We start from the raw sequence: 19,807 nt of genomic DNA, 5'->3' as shown, positions 1-19,807 counted from the left end.
TAATTTTTTATAACCTAGAGAAGCTGGTTTTCTGCACCCTTGACAACTAAATGGCCCTCTCTGGATTATGCAGATATGAGCTATGAGCACACTCTTTCTTCTTAGAGAATAGTGTGAGTCTTTGGCGATCCCATCAGGGCTACAGCTCCTGGACCTTGGAATGCTGAGGACCAAGGAAAGTTGACTGGTTTTGGGAGCAGGTCCCACAGGAACCAAAACCCCATGCTGCTTCCCCAGGTGTGGTGCTGAGGAGGGTCCCTGGGGACACCAGCAGTCCTGACCAAGCTCCAGAAGCTCGAGCAGAGCAGAAGCCAGCGCAGGCCCAACACCGCCCAATCCAGCCACCTGCCTCGTGGGGAGGGACATGCACTGGGTATAATCACAGGGAAAGTGTGTCCACCCAAGAGGTGGACCCAGGGGCCCAGGAGCACCCCAAGAGGAAACCCACTGTCAAAGAGCCACTGTGACCTTCCAGAATCGGGCCCCCCAGGCGCAGCAATAGTATTCCCCTCAACTGGGCAGGACCAGCCTTCAACTGTGACACCACGTGACAGCAATAAGCAGGGGCAGCAAGAGTTGATCAGCTTCCAGACCCTACTTTGCTCGGCATTCCAGAAAGGACCACAGCCCTTTGCCTGAGCACAATCCTGAGATTTTAGGAAATCAGGGGAGTTCAGAGTTTCTAGTCAGAGAGAAAGTGGGGCCGGAGGGAGTCGCTGCAGGCGAGAGAGGAGGCCCTGTGGAGCCTGAGCTTCAGACAGGCTGCACTCTCCAGGCTCGGCCCCCGCGGCCCACAGGAAGGGTGGGAAACCGGGCTAAGACAGGTGGGGCAAGCAACGTGCCCGCGGCAATGTTTACCAGGTGCCAACTCTCGAGTGACATGCATGAGCAACACCGACACCTAAGTAAGGGCTTCCTCAAACTCTGTCCCCTCTGTGCCACCCTGGCGAGTGACGCCGTGTGCACAGGCTGACCCTCAGAAGCTCTGGGTTCCGATCTGGCTCCATCACCCACAGCCTGAGCCGTCTGCACATGTGACTCCACGTTGCTGGGCCAATGTTGAGCAAACACACCTTTTCTGTTGAAGAGAATATTCAGTAAACCATTGCAGAAAGGGCACGTGGATTGGCAGACCACCCGAGACTGGACCCTGAGCAACGTCCAGGTGGGCAGCAGAGCATGTGGTTGAAGGCACAGAGGCCCCAGCTGAACTGCAGGCCCTAAGCCCCCGTGTCTCAGGGCAAGTGTCCGCAGGTGCGACTGCTATTTTTATAAGCTGAAAGCAAGGAAGAGCCCGCCAAGCAAGGAGAGAGAGCCAACAGAGCCGCCACGGGATGAGCTGCAGCCCAAGAGGCAGCAAAGAGGCCAACGCGGCTGTCGTCCAGAGACCCAGGAAGACGGAAGAGAAGGGTAAGGTCAGGGGCAGTCCCCACGGTCTCCAGCAGAGAATGCTGTCTCTGTGTCAGCTGGAATCTTATTCCACATAAGAGGGAAAGGCCAATGGGGAATTTTTTTCTTTCATGCTGCCAGGGATGCAAGCCAGGTCTCGCTCATGCTCAGCAAGTGCACCAAGCAACACCCCAGCCCCTGGTGAGAATTTTAAGGAGAGGAGCGGCCTTTAGAACCATCCCACTGGCTGCAGATTCTGCTCTTGCAGAGCCTGGTGGTTGGGTCGTCAGGGGTGGGAAGAGGACATCCACTCTGGTTACTCCATTCATTAAGGCCCTAACTTAAGAGTAAAGAGGTGGACAGGAGACACGTTCAAGAATGTCCACACCAGCTCTGTCCACAGCAGCCAAAAACTGGCCCCACTGTGATGTCAGATGGAGTTTTCAAATTCAGTGGCACCCTCTACCACATCTGTGTATTCTGCTAGATTTGCATTGTTTGCAGTTTAAGTAAAAAGTCTAAGAAAGGGGATGGGGAATCCGCAGCACCGTTCTCCACGGTAAGTGTTCCTGGTCGCAGTTTATGAAGAAACCAAGCAAGGCTGGAAGCCCGAATGAGTGCATAACCAAGTCTGTCCGCCCAGACGCCCAGGCTCTTTCCAGGAGTCTTATGCTTAAAAGCAGACCTGCCCCTGGGACACCTACTTCAGCCCCTTTTCAAGAACCCCTGGGGTTTCAAGGAGAGAGTTTGGAAACCACCACCCCACTCCCAAACTGCCTTCTGGTAACAGGAACAAAACGCCAAACGGGGAGCAAGGAAGAAGCTGGAGCCTCCTGGTAGGTGCAGTGCCCCCTGTCCCTCTCCCCAGGCCTGCGTGTCCTTACTTGGGGGAGCCAGATGGACCACATATCCATCGCCAACGTAGATGGCCCAGTGTCTGTAGAAAGGGCGGAAAATCTCAATCAGGTCTCCAGGCTTGGGCTCTGGCTGGAAAAAGCAAGAAGCGGATGTTAGTGGGGCATGAGACCTTGGATCCAGGGGCGGGGCTCAGTCAGGAGGGTTCAGTCGGCAGTTCCCAGCAAGCAGTTCAGCAGGACATAGGTCCCAAGCTCTGCCCGACTTGTCTGATGCTGGTCCACCTCACAGCCTAAGCTCCAGTCCACAGGGACCAGGGACCTGCCTCCCCCAAAACCTGCCCCGACCCTACAAATCACAAAGTGCAAACTGGAAAGGTTTATTAGCCGGCTTACTGTGACTCTTTCTAGGAACATTATAAATGAGCAGTTACTCTGAGCCAAGTACTCTGCTAAATGTTTTATAATCATGACTGAGTAAATGAACGCATCCATCCTATAAGGTGAGTGCTATCTATCATGAACCCCATCTATAAGGGAGGAAATTAAGATGTGAGCAAATTTGCACAAAGCCACACAGCTCAAAAGAGATATGGCCAGGAGTCAACAGCAGGCTGCTAATCCCCAGGTCCATGTCTTGACCACGTGTGAAAGAAGATGGGAGGGGGTTGAGCTCCCCAGAGTCCCTGCCTCTTAGGGCAGCATGGGGCAGAATTTGAGAAAACTTCAGAGGGGTTCAAGATCGCGTCCACTCAATACCACTGACACCCCAGCATCAGACCCTGTGCTGTGTGCTGGGGTGGGGATGGGAATCAGGGGGTCAGCCTCTGGGGCCCAAGCCAACCGTCAGTCTCTAATGATCAAGAAAACCCACCCAGGACACCTGGAGGCGGGCCCATCAGTGCTTGGTTCCAACACCTCTGTCCTCTGCTGAGGGCCAGCAGCAGGCAGGGCCATCACTGCCTTCCACAGGTGAAGACATGGTGGGGGCGCCAACCTGCTCGCTCCTAGGGATATACGTGTGGGGGCTGGCCACAGTCCACGCCAGCACCCCAAAATAAGAAGAACAAAGGAGAGGACCCACCTATGGAGCCCTACGCCCTAGATAAAAGCAGGGAGTTGACGTCCACATGGCCACATTGGCGGTCTCGAGGTGCCAGAGATGGAGCCCAGGGCCTCGCACACGCCCAGCTCACGCCCTACCACCGAGGGACGCCGGGCCCCAGATGGGCTTTGAAACACCGTGCTGAGCGGGAAAATGAGGGCGCACTCCATTGCACAAGATCACTGCGTGAATCAAAGGCTTACAAGCCACCACACACCTCCCAGGACCACACCCAAAAACACAAAGGTCAGACAGCAGCACCTGAACCAAAGGCTCCACGTGCCACGTGCTCACATCAGAACGGTGGCCCCTGGGGCAGGGGGAGGAAAGACCATTCAAAGACTCGCAGGTGCCGGGGCTGCGCAGGGTGCTGGAGCCCGGCCCAGTGCGCACGAGGCCCGAGAGGAACAAACGCGCACTCGAGAGGGGCTCTCAGGGGCCGTGACCAAGGGGTTCAGGAACTGAGGCTATGCAGAGCTCACCCTCTTCCACTAAGTCCCATCCGAAAAGCACGCAGTGCTCCCGGGGCCAGCTCTGCCGAACCGTCACTCAGAGCGCACACTCCAAGACCCCGTGCAGAGCCACGGTCGGACCTCCGTCCGCTTTGTGTGGCCTGTTGGAAAGCTCAAAATGCTTTCTACAGCTCTAAATATCAGAAAAAGGAGAATTGCCGTTCACACACGAGAATTACAGGACATTCAGATTTCATGGTCTATAACGTTTTATTGGAATGTGGCTGCACTCACGCCCGCGCTTTGTGCATGGCTGCTTTCTCTCCGCAGCAGCAGGGTTGAGAAGGGCGACAGCGACCGTCCAGACTGCAAAACCTAAAATGTCTACTCTCCGGCCTCCACGGAGCAAGTGTGCAACCTGTCATGAGGCGAGTGGTATCGTCAGGTGGCTCTGCAGCCAGATCAAGGCTTGGCTCATCAGGGCGTTTCCAGAGACAGGAATGGCTGCCTCCTCCAGGAAGGGCTCAGGGAACCCAGCGGCACAGTGACCAAGACCCTCCCACGCAGCACATGCCACAACAATGGCAGAGCTGAGACTCTGCGCCCACGGGATTTCACCACAAAAAGCCTTTATCTCTCCACAAAAGCAGAGTGACAAAGAGCTGTGTGACAGCCATTCTCCTTAGCAAGCAAATTGAGGGGCAATTTCTGGCCTCTGAAATTCATAGTGGAAAACAACCCCAACAACCTCAGTGAGAACGCAATAAATAAATCATCCTCCAGCCAGGAGCACACGCTCCACTGGAGGGAGAAGGTGGGTCACATGAGCAGACGTGGAAATAGACAGCCACTTGGAAGACATTCTGATTCCATCTTGGCTTGAAATGCAATTTTTTTCCTTCCTTCTTTCTTTCTTTTTTTTCTTTTTCTTTTTCTTTCTTTTTCTTTTCTTTTTTTTTTTTTTTTTGGTACCAGGGATCGAACTCAGGCACTCGACCACCAAGCCACATCCCCAGACCTATTTTTATATTTTATTTAGAGATGGGGTCTCACTGAGTTGCTTAGTGCCTCACTTTTTGCTGAGGCTGGCTTTGAACTCCCCATCCTCCTGCCTCAGCCTCCCAAGCTGCTGGGATTACAGGCATGAGCCACCACACCCGGCTTTAAAATGCATTTTTATATATTCATAATTAAAATGCATTATACACTATTACAATCCGAGGAAACACACCAACCATTGCATATTGTACACAGTGAGTGGCTGTGATTCAAGGAGTTTCATATTTTGTTATATGATTTGATTTGATTTGTTTGAATTTTCCAGTATGATTACTTTGATAATAAAAAATTTTTAAGACTTTTAAATGGGAAAAACACTATCATGTTGATGAACTTGTAGTTTTTAGTTGGAAAATGTAGATATTACATTACTAAAATCTCATGAAACTCTCCCAATTAGAGGCATTACTTTGTTTTTGAATTATTTTCTAGTTTTAAAAAACGTTTAAATAAGCATGTATTCACTTTAGAATTGGAAAAACATCCAGGATTTCACAAACATCAGTGTGCTGTTCATTTTGGGTAATTCATCCAAACACTATCAGGCCCAAAAATGAATAAATAAATACATAGCCTGGTGCAGTGTGATCCCAGCAACTTGGGAGGCTGGGGCAGGAGGATCCCAAGTTTAAGGCCAGCCTGAACAATTTAGAGAGACCCTAAGCAACTTAATGAGACCCTGTCTCAAAATTAAAATAAAAAGGGCTGGGAATGTAGTTCAGTGGTAAAACACCTCTGGGTTCAATCCCCAGAACCAAAAAACCAAAATGAAACAAACAAACAAAAAAAAAAAAAAAAAAAAAAAAACCACACACACAAAGCAAAAAAAATCAGAAATATATACATATATATACCAGATATATATGTACACATATGTACATAAGTATATATATATACATAAATATATATGTGTGTATGTGTGTGTATATATATATATATATATATACGTTGAGATAGATGTATATCTATCTCAAAGTCCTAAAAGACATTCCCTCTGGAGTGAAATGAAGGGTGGTTCCTCATTTCTCCAAAATTTTCCAAATTTTATGCCACATTTTCAAGTATATAACATGCTTCCCAACATTTTATTATTAAAAAATTTTCTTCAAACGTGCAGTTTGAGTTTTCAAATGTTCAAAGGTGAAAGAGGATTTTAAATGAAACTCTATAAACCTGATGTTGTATTTGCTTTATCACAAATATGCCCATCTCTTCTTTCCTGTTGTACAGTATCTTTAAATTCTGTTGTTGTTGTTGTTGTTGTTGTTGTTGTTCTGGTTGTTGTTGTTTTTAAGTCATCTAAGAGCTCAAGCAATGAGGGAGCCCAGGGTAGTGACCCCAGCAAGAAGACACACCCATGCTGTGCTCCGGCTACATGCTCTGTGGCTCCCTGGATTCCTGCCTCCTCCCCAGCATGAGTGACAGGAGAAATGGATTGCTACCATGAGAGACATCTTGGGTTTTTTGTTTTTGTTTTTTGGGGACCAGGGATTGAACCCAGGGGCATTTTTCCACTGAGCCACACCCCCAGCCTTTTTTCAATTTTTATTTTGAGACAGGATCTCGCTAAGTTGCTAAGGGCCTTGCTAAGTTGCTGATGATGCTGGCCTCAAACTTGGGATCCTCTTGCCTCAGCCTCCCCAATTGCTGGGATTACAGGTGTGCACCCCCATGTCCAGCTCACCCTACATTTTTAACAAATCCCCTCCTCCCACACCAGGTAAGTAAGTGGCCGATGATACCCCTGGAGAGTTCCCTCACTTTGGGGGTGCCCACCTCTGCCTTGGAGGACCAAGGGACTCATGCATCTACTCATTCACTCCCTGCAGAGCTGTTCACCAGGCACCAGGCACCTGGGCTTTGTCCACCAGCAAAAGCGAAGATGCCTGCCTTCGTGGAGCTGTTGTTCAGGGGCAGGGAGGAAGACAAGCAGTTTTGCTCAGTAAATAAGCAAATCATCAGCTGGGCACCGTGGGGCACTGTCATCCCAGCAGCATGGAGTCTGCAGCAGGAAGATGGCGAGTTCAAAGCCAACCTCAGCAATTTAGCAAGACCCTGGGTTCAATCCCTGGTACTAAAAATAAATAAATAAATAAGCAAATCATCTAGAATATTGGAGGGATAACAAACAGCACACAGAAAGAAAGAACTGGGCTATGCTGTGGCGGGAGCACCGGTGGGTGGGCATGGGCTGCAGCATGAAGTAGTGGGCAGAGGAGGCCTCGCCAAGCAGCCCCTGAGCAAGGCAGGCAGTGAGCCCTGCAGATGTTTAAGCCCAGCAAAGGCCCGGGTAGGAGATCCTCTGAGGAGTGAGAAAGACAGCAATGAGCCCGGCTGGGTGGTGCTCGCCTGTAATCCCAGGGGCTCAGGAGGCTGAGTCAGGAGGATCACAAGTTCAAAGCCAGCCTCAGCAACTTGGCAAGGCCCTAAGCAACTCAGTGAGTCCCTGTCTCTAAATAAAATACAAAAAGGGGCTGGGGGTGTGGCTCAGTGGTTAAGGTCCCTGAGTTGAATCCCTGGTACCAGGGGAAAAAAAAAAGAAGGCCAGCAATGCGGGTGAAGGGCAAGAGTGGCAGGTGGAGGCACGAAGGGGCCACAGAGGGGAAACGGAGGTGCAGCACCTGCCACCACCCTAAGGTCATGACCCTGACCGACAGGGGACACGGCAGTGGGCCTCAGGAGAGACCAGACCCACACGGGCTTCTAAAGGGTCCCTCTGGCTGCTGCACTTGGAAGAGACCACACAGGGGACGTGAGGAGGACGTAGAGACCAGGGCGATAGCTCAGCGGGCCAGGGGCAGGCGGCGAGGAGTAAGGGATGTGGATCCTCAGGGACAGCACAGCCAGTAGGAGGGCTGAGGAGGACAGAGGGGTCAGAGGGCCAGCAGGAGGCTGGGCCGGGCAGGCAAGCGGGCTCAGGGAGGACGGGCTGGCAAGGTGGGCGGACGGAACTGCTGTCAGGAGCCCTGGAGAGGCAGGCAGCTGGGAAGTGGGCTGGGATGAGGGCCTTTTGCATACAGAGGTGACAGGGAGTCGAGGTAAAGCCTGTCTGAACCGGGCTTACGAGCAGCACGGGAGGGGAGAAGACCTGGATGGGAAGAGCCAGCGTCTGGGAGTTTTGGTGAAGTCTTCAAAGATGAAGGGGAACTTGCATGTGCTAAAGCGGAATTCGAACCCAGAACTAGGGACACCCAAATCCTACACACTGCACTGCAATCAGAGAAGCTAGGACAGGAAGTGGGCTTTAAGGGGATATGTGGAGACAAGTACACAGGGGTGGGGTGGAGAGGGAGGAAGCCGGAGGAGCAAAGCGCTGTGGTGGGAAAATCTGGGGCGTGGCCAGAGCAGGATCCCTGGGGCGGAGCCCAGGCCTGATATGCTGTTAAAGTTCCCGGATGACTCTACTGCGCTACTCAGTGAGACGCACAGAACAGGTGATGTCTACAGGGACAGAGGGTCAGACTGAAAGGTTAGGCTGAGATGGTGCACATGCCTCATTTAGCAGGGGGGGAATAGGCTAGGGGACCGGAGGCCACCCAAAAGCTGGAATATGAACCCCAGCCTGTTCCCCACCTCCGGCAAGAAGAAAGGAGACAGCCTGGCAGATTTCACCCCCTCCAAACAGATTCCCCCCGGCTCCAGTCATGGTCCCTGCAGAATGACCCCAATCACCCCTGCCACGGTGCTTCAGCACAAGACCCCGGCTCTGGGCACTGGGCAGGGCCAGGATGGAAATGAGGGCACTTCTAGAACAATTCGCAAGCCAAGGGGTGAAACAAAACAAAAAGAGTGTTTTTCTTTCACTCGAGGCCATTTCAGGAGGCATCCTGACCTATCCACGCCCCACAGCCTTCTCAGGGTTCGGGGGTTTTGTTCCTTTGTGAAATAGTTCAGGAGTATGAAACATGGAGAGAGTAGCCAGCGACTTACTAACGGGTCAGTCCTGGGCGGCTCCCCCGACTTCTCCCCGCCTGTGCCCTCAGCTGGAAACCAGGGATGCTCACAGCACCTGGGATTGTCCTGAGGATCAACTGAGGCGATAGCTATAGAGCACTCGGCTCCGAGGAAGGACTCTGTAAATGGCAGTTTCTGCTGCCGTCATTCCTGGGGATTGGTCGTTCTTTTTTGCTTGGAAAAGTCAGGCAGCTCAGGAAGCAACTGGAGGCTGAGGCTCAGAGAAGCACCCCCAACGGTCTGCTCAGCCACATTCTCATGTGAGTGTGGAAATCCCTAACTGCCTCTTTCACTTTCGACACGCTAAGGGGAAACGTCTAGAATTTTATGATACAGAAAGAATGAAGATTGGGTGGAACATAGAATGGACTTTCCAGCAGGGAATTAGGAGTTTTTAGCCAAAGTTATTAAGAAAAGAAACCCATGAGCTTAGCATCGACGAGGCTGCATCCGGAGAAGCAGAACCCAGACCACCCTTGGGAGGCCTCCTCTGAGTCCCTCTGTGCTCTGTTGCTGTGTGACCTGTAGGAATCACTTAACCTCTCTGAGCTTTCCGGACTGTTAATACCTATCTAGCAGAGTCTGGGTAAGGAATAACTGAGATAACAGGGTGAACACTATAAAGCCACCTCAACCTACGAGAGGCAGATTCTGTGACCAGGATGTGTTGAAGCAGGAGGGAGGATGAAGGAGAGCAAGGAAGAGGTCTGACTGCCTGGACCTGCCAACATCAGGCCCAGAGAAAATGTGGATGATTCATAAACAGGAGCTGGCCTGACACATCACCCCTTCCCTCACTGCCCTATGCCCAGGGCTCCCAGCCAGTCAGGGAGGGACAGTGGCATCTGCAGCAGGCAGCAGGCCCGACCTCAGCAGCCCAAAGGTCACAGGCTTCCTGGAAGAAGAAGGTAAAACTCATCTTCCCTCCTGGACTCTCAACACTAAACCCCAGGCCTGTCCTCCAAGAGGACAAGCCACGCCCCCTCCCGCGTCAGGTGGGCCCTTCACACTCACCACCACCAGGCACTGCTGGGGTCTTCACATAGGGAAGCCTCACAACAGCCTTCCCACTTTACAGACCAGGAAAGTGAGCCCAGAGATGGGAATGAACTTATCCCAGGTCACTCAGCTCCCCAAGAAGCAGGACAGGCATCAGCCCCAGCTCTCATGCAATGGAGAGCAACGTTGGTATTGAGTAATATGAGAAAGTGAAACAGAAAGGGAAGTCTTTTCTTGGAAATTAAATCCGCAAGCATGGAAACGATATCCCAGAGTGGTCCAATGACCCTGGAATTATATTGGAACGTAATGTAGGAAGATGGGAAAATTCCTCAAATGTGCCTTTCCTCAACTCCCTGGTTCAGTGGAGAGCCCACAGCTTTGGAAGCCTGGAGACCCACAAATTGTGCCAGGTGTTTTACATAAATTTAATTAAAATTCACAACATTCTATGGAGTAAGAGGTATTATTCACTTTGTGCATGAAAACCAACACTTGGCTAACACATAATACGTATATCGTAAAGGTGTGTTTTCCTTCCTTGTTAAAAAAGAAAAGGCCAAGTTCTTCCTGTGCAACTCACTCACACCGGGTACTGCCATCCCAGAACAGGCTGCCCTCCAGATCTACCCTCGCCTGCAAACCCCTACCCCGCCTCAAGATGGCTCCACGTCTCCACTCCTGCCTGCCTTCCAGGCTCCCCAGCAGAGCGGACCTTTATGGGATGACTGGAATTGCTGGGCTGAGCCAGGGGAGGGAGTGATCAGCCCCCAAGCCCACCCACGCCTGGACTTAAGCAGCATCCCGAGGGACAGGACTCCAAGGAATTCACCAGCATCCACCTGGCACACACTCGTTCTCACAAAGGCCTGTGGCCTGGAGGGACGTGCTGCTTGCTCCTCGAGCATCCCTAAGCCCCTCTGGAGTGCAGACACGGCCCTGCAAGGACCTGAAGCCCCGAATCAATTTGAGAAGTGTCCTTCCTTTCTCCCCCTCTTTGCACCTTAATTAGGTCTGCATGGGTTCTCCAGAACATCTGGCAAACTTAGATCATGCAGTAAAAAAGGGAGCCTGGATTCGGGGGATGGTACCACTTCTTCGCATTATAGAGCCCCGGGTGAGTTTCAATTCAGTCTGGGTGTTTGCTTCCTGGCCGCAGCTGGGTTAGCCAGCCAGATTCCAGGACAGCATGGGTAGAGGAGAAAGGCAAAGACCCGGAACCCACACGTTCTAGCAGAGAGATTTGGCCTCAAAGTCTCCACTCATCAATGTCTCCCTGAGGTCCTGGAACAATGAGTTTCTGCTGCCTCTGTGGCACAGCCCTATTAGGGATGACTAGAATAGTCGGGCTGAGCCTATGGCAAGGGGTGATCAGTTGCCATGCCCTGCCCGAGAGCAGAGAAGAATCACTGTTAAGAAATAATAATAATAATAATTGCCTCCAATTAGCACATTTTTATTTCCAATTTTTAAAGATTGTGCCTTCTACACAGTGGAAGTTAAATGAGAGAACACACAGCTACTTAGTCAGCCCCCAACACACAGACTCAGCACACATGCTCTGTTTCAACAGTTTCCTAACAGCTCAGCATAGTTCAAGTTCACTTTATACACACATTATGTCACCAACCTCTACAGTCCTAGATTTTCCTATGTTTAAACAGAAAACAACAGTCTGGTCTCCTAATGCCAGAAGAAACTAAAAGTGACCAAGAACTAGACTCTGGTTCTACAGTAATGGATGGTACACGTCAAGTTTCCTGAGTATTTAGTCATTTCCCCTGATTTTTGCACAAGAAGAAAAATTGGGGGAATTTTGTCACATAAAATAGAAATGGATGGTGAATTTTCTGGTTTAGCTGTTTTGGTGAAAATGTTTTGAATGTGGAGATCATTAAAAGTCCCTAGAAGCCAGGCATGGTAGTTCACACCTACAGTTCCAGCTACTTAGGAAGCTGAGGCAGGAGGATCACTTGAGCACAGAAGTTCAAGACCAGCCTGGGCAGCGTAGCAAAGCCCTGTCTCAAGAAAGTTAATAAAAACAAAAAATTTTAAAAAGTCACTAGAACCGATTTTTTTTTTTTTAATCTGGGCAGTATTGCAATTTCTGGAATTTTATTATAAAATGGGATTTTTATAAATCTCTGTCAAACTAATCCTAAGGCTTAAAGCTTTTCCTAATTGTAACTTTGTTGTTTCATGTGAAAGCAGCTTTCCAAATTAAAATTAACAAAAAAAAATGTTTTTTAATCAACTTTGAGCAAAGATGACTTGAAAAATCTAGCTATGCTGAACACGAAATCTGAATACGCAAAGAAAATAAATTTTGACAAAGTCACAGACTTTTGCAGAAGTTTCCAAAATAGAAATTGTGGCATTATAATTTTTCATTACTGTAACCAACCTACATTAATACTATTAAAAACTACTAATCCGTTACTTTTTTCTGTTTTCTGCTATCACCTTTATTTTTTTTTTTACTGCACGCTTACATACACAAAATCCAATAAAAGAAAATATTCTCTGTGTGCATTTCTTTTCTGATTCGTTTCATGACTATTGCTGAAAGTAATGTTGTCAGAGGAGAGGGACTTTAAGAAGTGACCACGCCAGAAGTCACGCCCGCCAGGTATGCCCAGCTCTTTACTTGGATTGAAATGATAAGGAATCACGGTCGGGCATTGCGCCTGTGTGGCAAGTACTGCGCTTCCTAAATGTTAAGTGACGGAATCTTCATTCTGGGGAACAGAGTGAGTGTGAACTTGATCAAGTCCCACAGTGAGGTACTCGATGGCCTGTCACAAAAATCTGTACTGCGCCCACCCCGCTGGGTGCCGCCTGCTTGACGGGAAGCCTCTGCGAAGCCCCTCACCCACACCCAGGTTAGCGAGGCCTGAACGCGCGGGCAGGGCGGGTCACCGCAGCCAGCGGACGGGGAAGGGCCCCTGCGCAGCAGGTCCAGCCTCAGACATTCAGCTAGCGAGCCTGTCCCCACGGCGACTGGACTCAGCAGGACAGCCTGGCCCTTGCTATCTCCCGGGTCCCCAGGGTCCTGCCTCCCCCGGGGCTGGTTCAGGCAGGGCAGCCCCCAACCTGACCCCGCCACATAAAATAGAAATGGATGGTGAATTTTCTGGTTTAGCTGTTTTGGTGAAAATGTTTTGAATGTGGGGATCATTAAAAGCCCCTGGCCCCGCGTTGGGCGCGAAGTCCGGAGACACCTCCAGCCGGTGACGGCGAGGCCCCCAGTCCTCCGCGGGCCCCCGCAAGCGCCAGGACCCTCCCCACAAAGTACCAAAGCGGCTGGGGGACGAGGAGCCACCCTGGAGTCGCACTTACGATGGGCGCACGCATCTTCCGTCGCGACGAGGACGCTCAGTGTCCGGCGGGCTTCACTCCACCTGCGGCCGTAATGCCTGCGGAAAGGCGAGCAGAATGCCTCAGGTCACCGACGCGGAGCAGCGCCCTCGGGACCCGCCAGCGCTTGCCAGGTTGGTCCCCTCCGGGAACAGTCACCGGCTCCCCACGACCGCCGTCGGCCCTCCGAGCCCTGCTCGTGGCCTGCGCTGCCCCTTGCGGCGGACCGGGAGGTTCACCTGAGCGGTCGGCTCGGGATCGGCAGCCCGGAAAGTCAGCGGCGACTGTCGCGCCGGTCCGGCCACTGCGCCGCGCTCCGGCTCCTCCTGCTGCGCTACCCACCTGACTTGTTTACCCGCGTCCCACCCAACTCCGGCTCCCAGGCAGCCCTCGGGGACCAGAGAGGCACCCCCAGCGTCTCACCTTTCCTGATGCCCCAGAAAGAATCGCTCCACCCACCTGGCGGACTTGGGAGGCAGGCCAGCCGCCGCAGCAAAGGGAACCAGTTTAATGGCCGCAGAGCCCTGGCCAGCGCGAGGTCACCCCGCCTCTCCCTGTGACTGGCTGATGACAGCCACGCAGAGCTCCTGACCCAACCTCTGCAGGCAGCTGGAGGCCTCCCGCCACGCCCCGCTCTGCCTCGCGGCGGCCGAGTAGTTAGGAACAGGTTGTCTTGCGCTTCATCTTTGTGTACACAGCACACTCAAGTGCTGGGATCCATTTACTTACCTCCTCTAGAGCCCAAAAGTTTAAAGTGAAAGTTAAAAAAACACAACATCTTGCCGTTCTGCTTTAATTTAAAGACACTTAAAAAAAAAAAAAAAAAGCAAGCACAGGAAAGTCATTCTGACCTCTTTTCTGTTTCACTTTTCCCCCCTCCCCTTAGGGTGGTAATGCAAGACTTTATTTATTCTATTAATAATGAATATTTGACATGCACAAAGCCCTGGGTTCAATCCCCAGCACCACCCAAAAAAAAAAAAAAAAAAGAAGAATATTTGAAAACATTTACAATCTTTTAAAAAAATATTTTAGTTGTAAATGGACACAATACCTTTATTTTTTTTATATGGTGCTGAGACTCAAACCCAGTGCCTCACACGTGCTAAGTAAGTGCTCTGCCACTGAGTCACGACACCAGCCCAACATTTACAATCTTAATTAAAATTTACCTAAGAGAACAAAACTTTCTTTTTTTTACATTTCAATATCGAGCAATAATAAAAGAAAATATAATTATGGTCAAAATTATTGTCAAGAACATCTCATGCTTGACATTAGTATGTTTATACACACAACTCGGTTTATTTTATTTTTATTTTTTTTCCTACTTTTGGTGATACTGGGGATTGACCCCAGGACCTTGTGCATGCTAGGCAAGCATCCTAGCAACTGAGCTTATATCCCCAGCCCCCACACAACTCAGTTTTTGGTACAAAATTCTTCACCTGCAAGAAAGTACATTTGGTTTACTTCACTAATAGAAATATCTCTTAATGCAGGGATGGCCTCTTCTTACTATTTCTTCTGCTGTTGATTTTTAGCATAGTTATCTGTGATTGTATGAATGGAGTTGAATGGAGAAGAACTTATGTTAATTCCCAAATAAAAGTACATTCGGTGGTGTAAGCCTGTAATCCCAGCGGTTCACCAGGCTGAGGCAGGAGGATCAGAGTTCAAAAGCGCGCCTCAGTAAAAGCGAGGCGCTAAGCAACTCAGTGAGATCCTGTCTCTAAATAAAATGCAAAATAGGGCTGGGGATGCATCTCAGTGGTCTAGTGTCTCTGAGTTCAATCCCTGTACCCCCACCCCCAAAAAAAGAGTACATAACCCATTACTATAGTAATAAGGAAGTAATGTGACTGCCCAATACTTTTGAGGCCAATAGATTAAGTCCAAGAAGTTTAGCCAAGATTCAGGAATAAAAGCCCACACAAGATAAATTATGAAGCCAAAGTGGGAGCTTAAGAAAGGAACAAAGCTATAAACCACATGGCAACGGTGAATTTTTCACCATTTTCCCTATGGCTTGGACAATCTCAGCGCCCACTTCTTCACGCATGCGCCGGCCAGGGAGCCGCAATGGTGGGAAAAGAGACCAACTTCAAGGTCTTTTCTGTTTCTTAAAAACCGACCAGCAGGGCATAGTGGCGAATTACCTCCAGAGACTCAGAAGGATGAGGCAGGGTCAGCAACTTAGGGAGACCCTGTCTCAAAATAGAAAGGGCTGGGGTAGTAACCCAGAGGCAGAGAGCCTCTGGGTTCAATCCCCAGCACAGGAAGGAAAGAAGAAAGGCAGGGGAAAAGGGAGGGAGGAAAGGAAGGAGGGAGGGAGGAAGGAAGAAGATGAAATTCCCATGTCAAAGACATTCTCCCTGTACTAGAAGGAAGAGCAACATCTTTCCTCAAGGAAGGAATTCTGTATAGACCTTGTTAAAATGAGACTTCAGGGCTGAGGATGTGGCTCAGCCATAGAGTAGTACCTGGATTTGATCCCCAGCACTGAGAAAAAAAAGCAACTAATGATGATGATAATAACTCTTTGTCTCAGTCAGTGTATAAGGAACTTACTCTGCTTCTTGGGTCTTCATTCCTTTATGAAGTGTCCTGTGCCACAGAAAACTGAATTAAAGAAATTTGTATGCCTTTCCCCTGTTACCCCGTCTTATGTCAATTTTATTCTCAAGTCCAGACAGGACCCTGAGCAGGGAGGTGGAGTTTTGCTCCTCCCTACAAAACTGGATTAAATTTAAAGCCATTGAAAGACTAGAAAGGAAGCAGATGTGACACACACCTATAGTCCCTGCTACTAGGGGGCTGAGGCAGGAAGACCACTTGATCCCAGGAGTCCAGGACCAGTCTGAGCAACACAGCAATACCCCCACTCATTGGGCCTTAAGCCATAAGATATACCCAATGCCTTCCACAAAACCTGACACACAGTAGGCATTCTGTGAATTAGTGATTGAAAAGATGAATGGCCAGACACAGGCCCTTCCTCTGCACTGGACTCTGGTTCCCTAAAGTGGAACCCACTCCTTTTGTCTCTGTACTCCTGCTATTGTGTGCCAGGATGGAGTCTTAGAGTGTGAATGCTTGGGACAAATCCTGGCCCTGCCCCTTGGTAGTTGTAGGACCCATGGCCTAGTTCCCTGTGGGTCTCAGTTTGTTCATCTGTAAAATGGGGTGATGATATTAGATAACATAAGGATACATTCCCCAAAGGGAGAGCAACACATGAAATGATGCTTATAAAGTGCTGCACTTGATGTCTGGCATGTGAAAAATCCTTGGAAAATCCTTGGTCAGACAGGTAGGCTATTATTAACATGAGAAGAATCACATGCTCATCATCACGTGATTTTCACCAGCTTCCCAGGAAGAAGAGTCAGAGGTAACATAAATAAATACCGGAGTTGTATGTACATTATTACTCAACCAGCCCATTGCCCAGCACAGTGAGCTGGTGACTGTCGAATCACCAGGATGGAGAAGGTTCTGTTCTGTTGTTGCTTTTGCAAGTGCTGGGGATGGAACCCAGGGCCTCATGCATGCTAGTCAAGCGCTCCAGCACTGAGCTACATCCCCAGCCCAAGAAGTTCTGTTCTAAAGACACCAGATCGACTTCTGCCTCACCTCACCCTTGCTTCCAGACGGGGCCAGATGCTACCTCCCTTACCCTTTTTCTGTTCCTGTGCCAGACAAAAGCAAAACAAGACAAAAGGCATACATACTGGGGGTGCGGCTTAGGGCTATAGTTTTCATACAGCTTGAAGAGGAGCTCTGTAAGAAGGCCCCAGGTCTTATGAGAAGCGGCTCCTCAATGCTCTCGCCATCACTAGCATCCTGAACCCCCATCTCAGTCTGTTTCCTATTACTTATAACAGATCCCTAAAAATGGAAAATTTATGCAGGAAAAGTTTATTTGGCCCACGATTCTGGAGACTCGTAAGTCCAAGACATAACACAGGCACCTTTTGGCATCTGGCAACAGCCTTGTGCTACACCATAACATGGCAGAGGGCATCACATGGCAAGACAGAGTAAGAACCTGGAGAACCCATTAATCCACAAATGAACGGATTGACCCATTAGTGGCAGTTCTGCCCAGTCACCTCCCAAAGCTCCCACCTTCTAAATGCCACTCACATCTAACTTTGGGGATTCGGTTTCCAATACATGAAATTTGGGGAACATTCTTAAACCATAGTACCATTATACCAAGGGAAGTGGACAGAAAGGAGCCAACTAATATCTGACCCTCCAGCTTCTACATACCTCAGCTACGGAGCCCCGTAGCTGAAAAGGGAAATACTAGTTTTTAAGTATTTGCTGTCTTCTCCATTCTGCCTTCTCAAGAGCATGGATTCGAGAATCCACTGCCCTCGCTGACTCTCAAGGAGTAACTGAGCAAGTGGAAAAATGGCTCAAGAATAAAACTGGTGTGCAGGCCTGAGCCACCCCTTGGGGCAGGGCAGGAGAGGGTAGGGGAGAGGGTGAGAAGAGAGCAAAAGCAGGTAAGATGCATTTAAGGGGAGGCGTGAATATTTAAGATGCTTCTTAACACACTAGGAACAGGTTCTGTGGTGACATGAGGGACTCCATTGCTTAACAGCAACTCAAAACAGAAATACTCCTCAGGGGAAAAGCGTTCATCAGCCAACAGAATACAGGGCTTATAAGTATCCAGGCTGTTGTAAGTCTTGGTGAATATGCCAATTTTGACAGTGCTCTGAGCAAAAACATCAGGCTTCTATGAAAGAAAAGGGTAAAGGGTAACGAGTAATTTCTTTCCTATCTCTCAAACATCCTCAAGTCGTTGGGCTGGGGTTGTAGCTCAGTGGTAGTTTGCCTAGCATTTGGGAGGCCTTGGGTTTGACTCAGCACTGCATATAAATAAAGGCCCATTAACAACTAAAAAAATATTAAAAATAAAACTCTCAAGTCCTGCTGAAGAGGAAAAGAGAACAAATCCCTAGCAAAAATGCTCTAAAAAACTTCTACTGCATAAATGTGCAGCCTAACCAATATCTACCCCCTCCTTAAAGGAACATTTCAGAACCTTAACCTGGGAAACATGCCAGGCTCTCTCAATCCCACATTTGCTAAAAGGCAAGGTCTGGGTAACTGGTAACTGAATGGGTGTTTTGGTCTGGCCAGCAGTGATCACTGGTGTCTCTGTGTGATCCTAGTGGGGTTGCCAACCACAGTACCCCATTACTCTGGTCGTAGACACCTGTGACCTAGGTATAACCCAGGCTACAGTGCTGATTGCAAGAAGCATGACTCAGACCACACCAATCAGGTGCCTTTTCTGGGATGGAAATGTATTTTTAAATAGACAACTTGATTGAGGCCTCTTTCCTCTGGGGATATTTAAGTGGAATGACATAAGCCTAGAACCATGCCCGCCCTCCCCAAGGGCATGCAGGAAATTCGTGGGCAACAGCAGATAATTTGGCCACTGCCCATTTGTAAGAGTCCTGTTGTCTCTGAGTTTTTCAGTGCCTGATATGAGTTTGGGCCCCAGAAATCCAGTTACGAAAGCTTTTTCCCAGCTACAATTCCTTTTTTGGATTAAGTTAGGACTTGGTTTTTGCAGCCTGGTAAGAAGAGTCAAAGGCAAGCCATAAATTTCCTGGACTCATCTGTGCAGGACCGCACACCTCACCCTTTCTCCCCACCTTGTGCTGGTGGGGCATCAACCCAAGCACCCAAGTACTGGTTCTCTGCTCTCGTCCCTCTTCATACAGCGAGCTCCAAGTCTCCCGTCTCTTGCTAACCTGAGGAACCCTACTGGGGCACCCAGGATAGCACCTGACACATGATCACCATCAGGAATGGTGGACACATGAAAACTGCTGACGCCACCCAGTGTGCTTCAAACTAGGGAAGAGATCTTCTACCACAGGGCAATACAGTGTCTGGCTGTTAGGAATTGCGTTCAGTGTTACCTCCCCACCAACTCCACGGTCACCTTTCAGCAGAGCTTTGCCTCCCACCCTCCCCATATCCAAAAAGGAACCACTTAAGCAGTTGCCTCCAGATAGAGCAACCAAATCAGACTGTTACAAATCCAAAGGTCCCCACAAGTCCCCGTTACCACAGGTAAAGTTTCTGTTCACTTTTAAGCCACCGCACCAACAGCACAGACTTCTCCAGCACTATGCTAATAGAATACCAGATCAGGGGGCTGGGGGTATAGCTCAGTTGGTAGAGTGCTTGCCTCGCATGCACAAGGCCCTGGGTTCGATCCCCAGCACTGCAAAAAAAAAAAAAGATCAGGATGATTTTGTAGGACAGAGAAAGCTAGCTGATGTGAACCACACTGCAACCCGACAGGTCTTCCACCCCCTGGAGATTGTATTCCCTTTGCCAATCTCACACTCACAGATCTGTCCATGCTACAGAACAAGAAAAACAGGCAACATGGTGTTGTGATCTTTATTCCATTAAATGACAACTGGGAGTGAAACAGAAACATGCTTTTAATATACAATAGCATAATCTCATTCCATTGCACTTTTTAAAAACTATATTAAAATTTGAAGCTATTCAAAGGCAAGGTCTAGCACAAAGTATTTTTAACAAGTCATTTTTTAAAGAAAAAAAATAAGGAACATTTGTGTATGTTCAAG

At 49.3% G+C, this 19,807-nt stretch overlaps 1 protein-coding gene and 1 pseudogene across 3 annotated transcripts in view; both read right to left on the bottom strand.

Annotated features, from left to right (window-relative positions):
• LOC124958977 (phospholipase A and acyltransferase 3) overlaps positions 1–13,730 on the bottom strand; it is a 28,683-nt gene extending 14,953 nt beyond the window's left edge. The window contains exons 1-3 of one of the 3 annotated variants that reach the window (XM_047517599.1): positions 13,629–13,730; positions 13,152–13,228; positions 2,274–2,376 (exon numbers count right to left, since the gene is read on the bottom strand). In XM_047517599.1, coding sequence (XP_047373555.1) covers positions 2,274–2,376; positions 13,152–13,166 — 118 coding nt within the window. In that variant the 5' untranslated portion in view covers positions 13,167–13,228; positions 13,629–13,730. Of the gene's footprint in view, positions 1–2,273; positions 2,377–13,151; positions 13,229–13,408; positions 13,561–13,592 lie in introns of those variants that run through there. The other 2 variants (XM_047517598.1, XM_047517600.1) reach the window with 2 other exon arrangements.
• An 861-nt stretch (positions 13,731–14,591) lies between these two features.
• On the bottom strand, positions 14,592–15,186 carry LOC124960319 (phosphatidylinositol N-acetylglucosaminyltransferase subunit P-like; annotated as a pseudogene).
• Positions 15,187–19,807: the final 4,621 nt, after the last annotated feature.

This window comes from Sciurus carolinensis, chromosome 11 (genome assembly GCF_902686445.1).
Source record: "Sciurus carolinensis chromosome 11, mSciCar1.2, whole genome shotgun sequence".
NCBI classification, from domain to species: Eukaryota; Metazoa; Chordata; class Mammalia; order Rodentia; family Sciuridae; genus Sciurus; species Sciurus carolinensis.
Note: the sequence above shows the minus strand (reverse complement) of the source record. Positions and strands in the feature narration are given on the sequence as shown.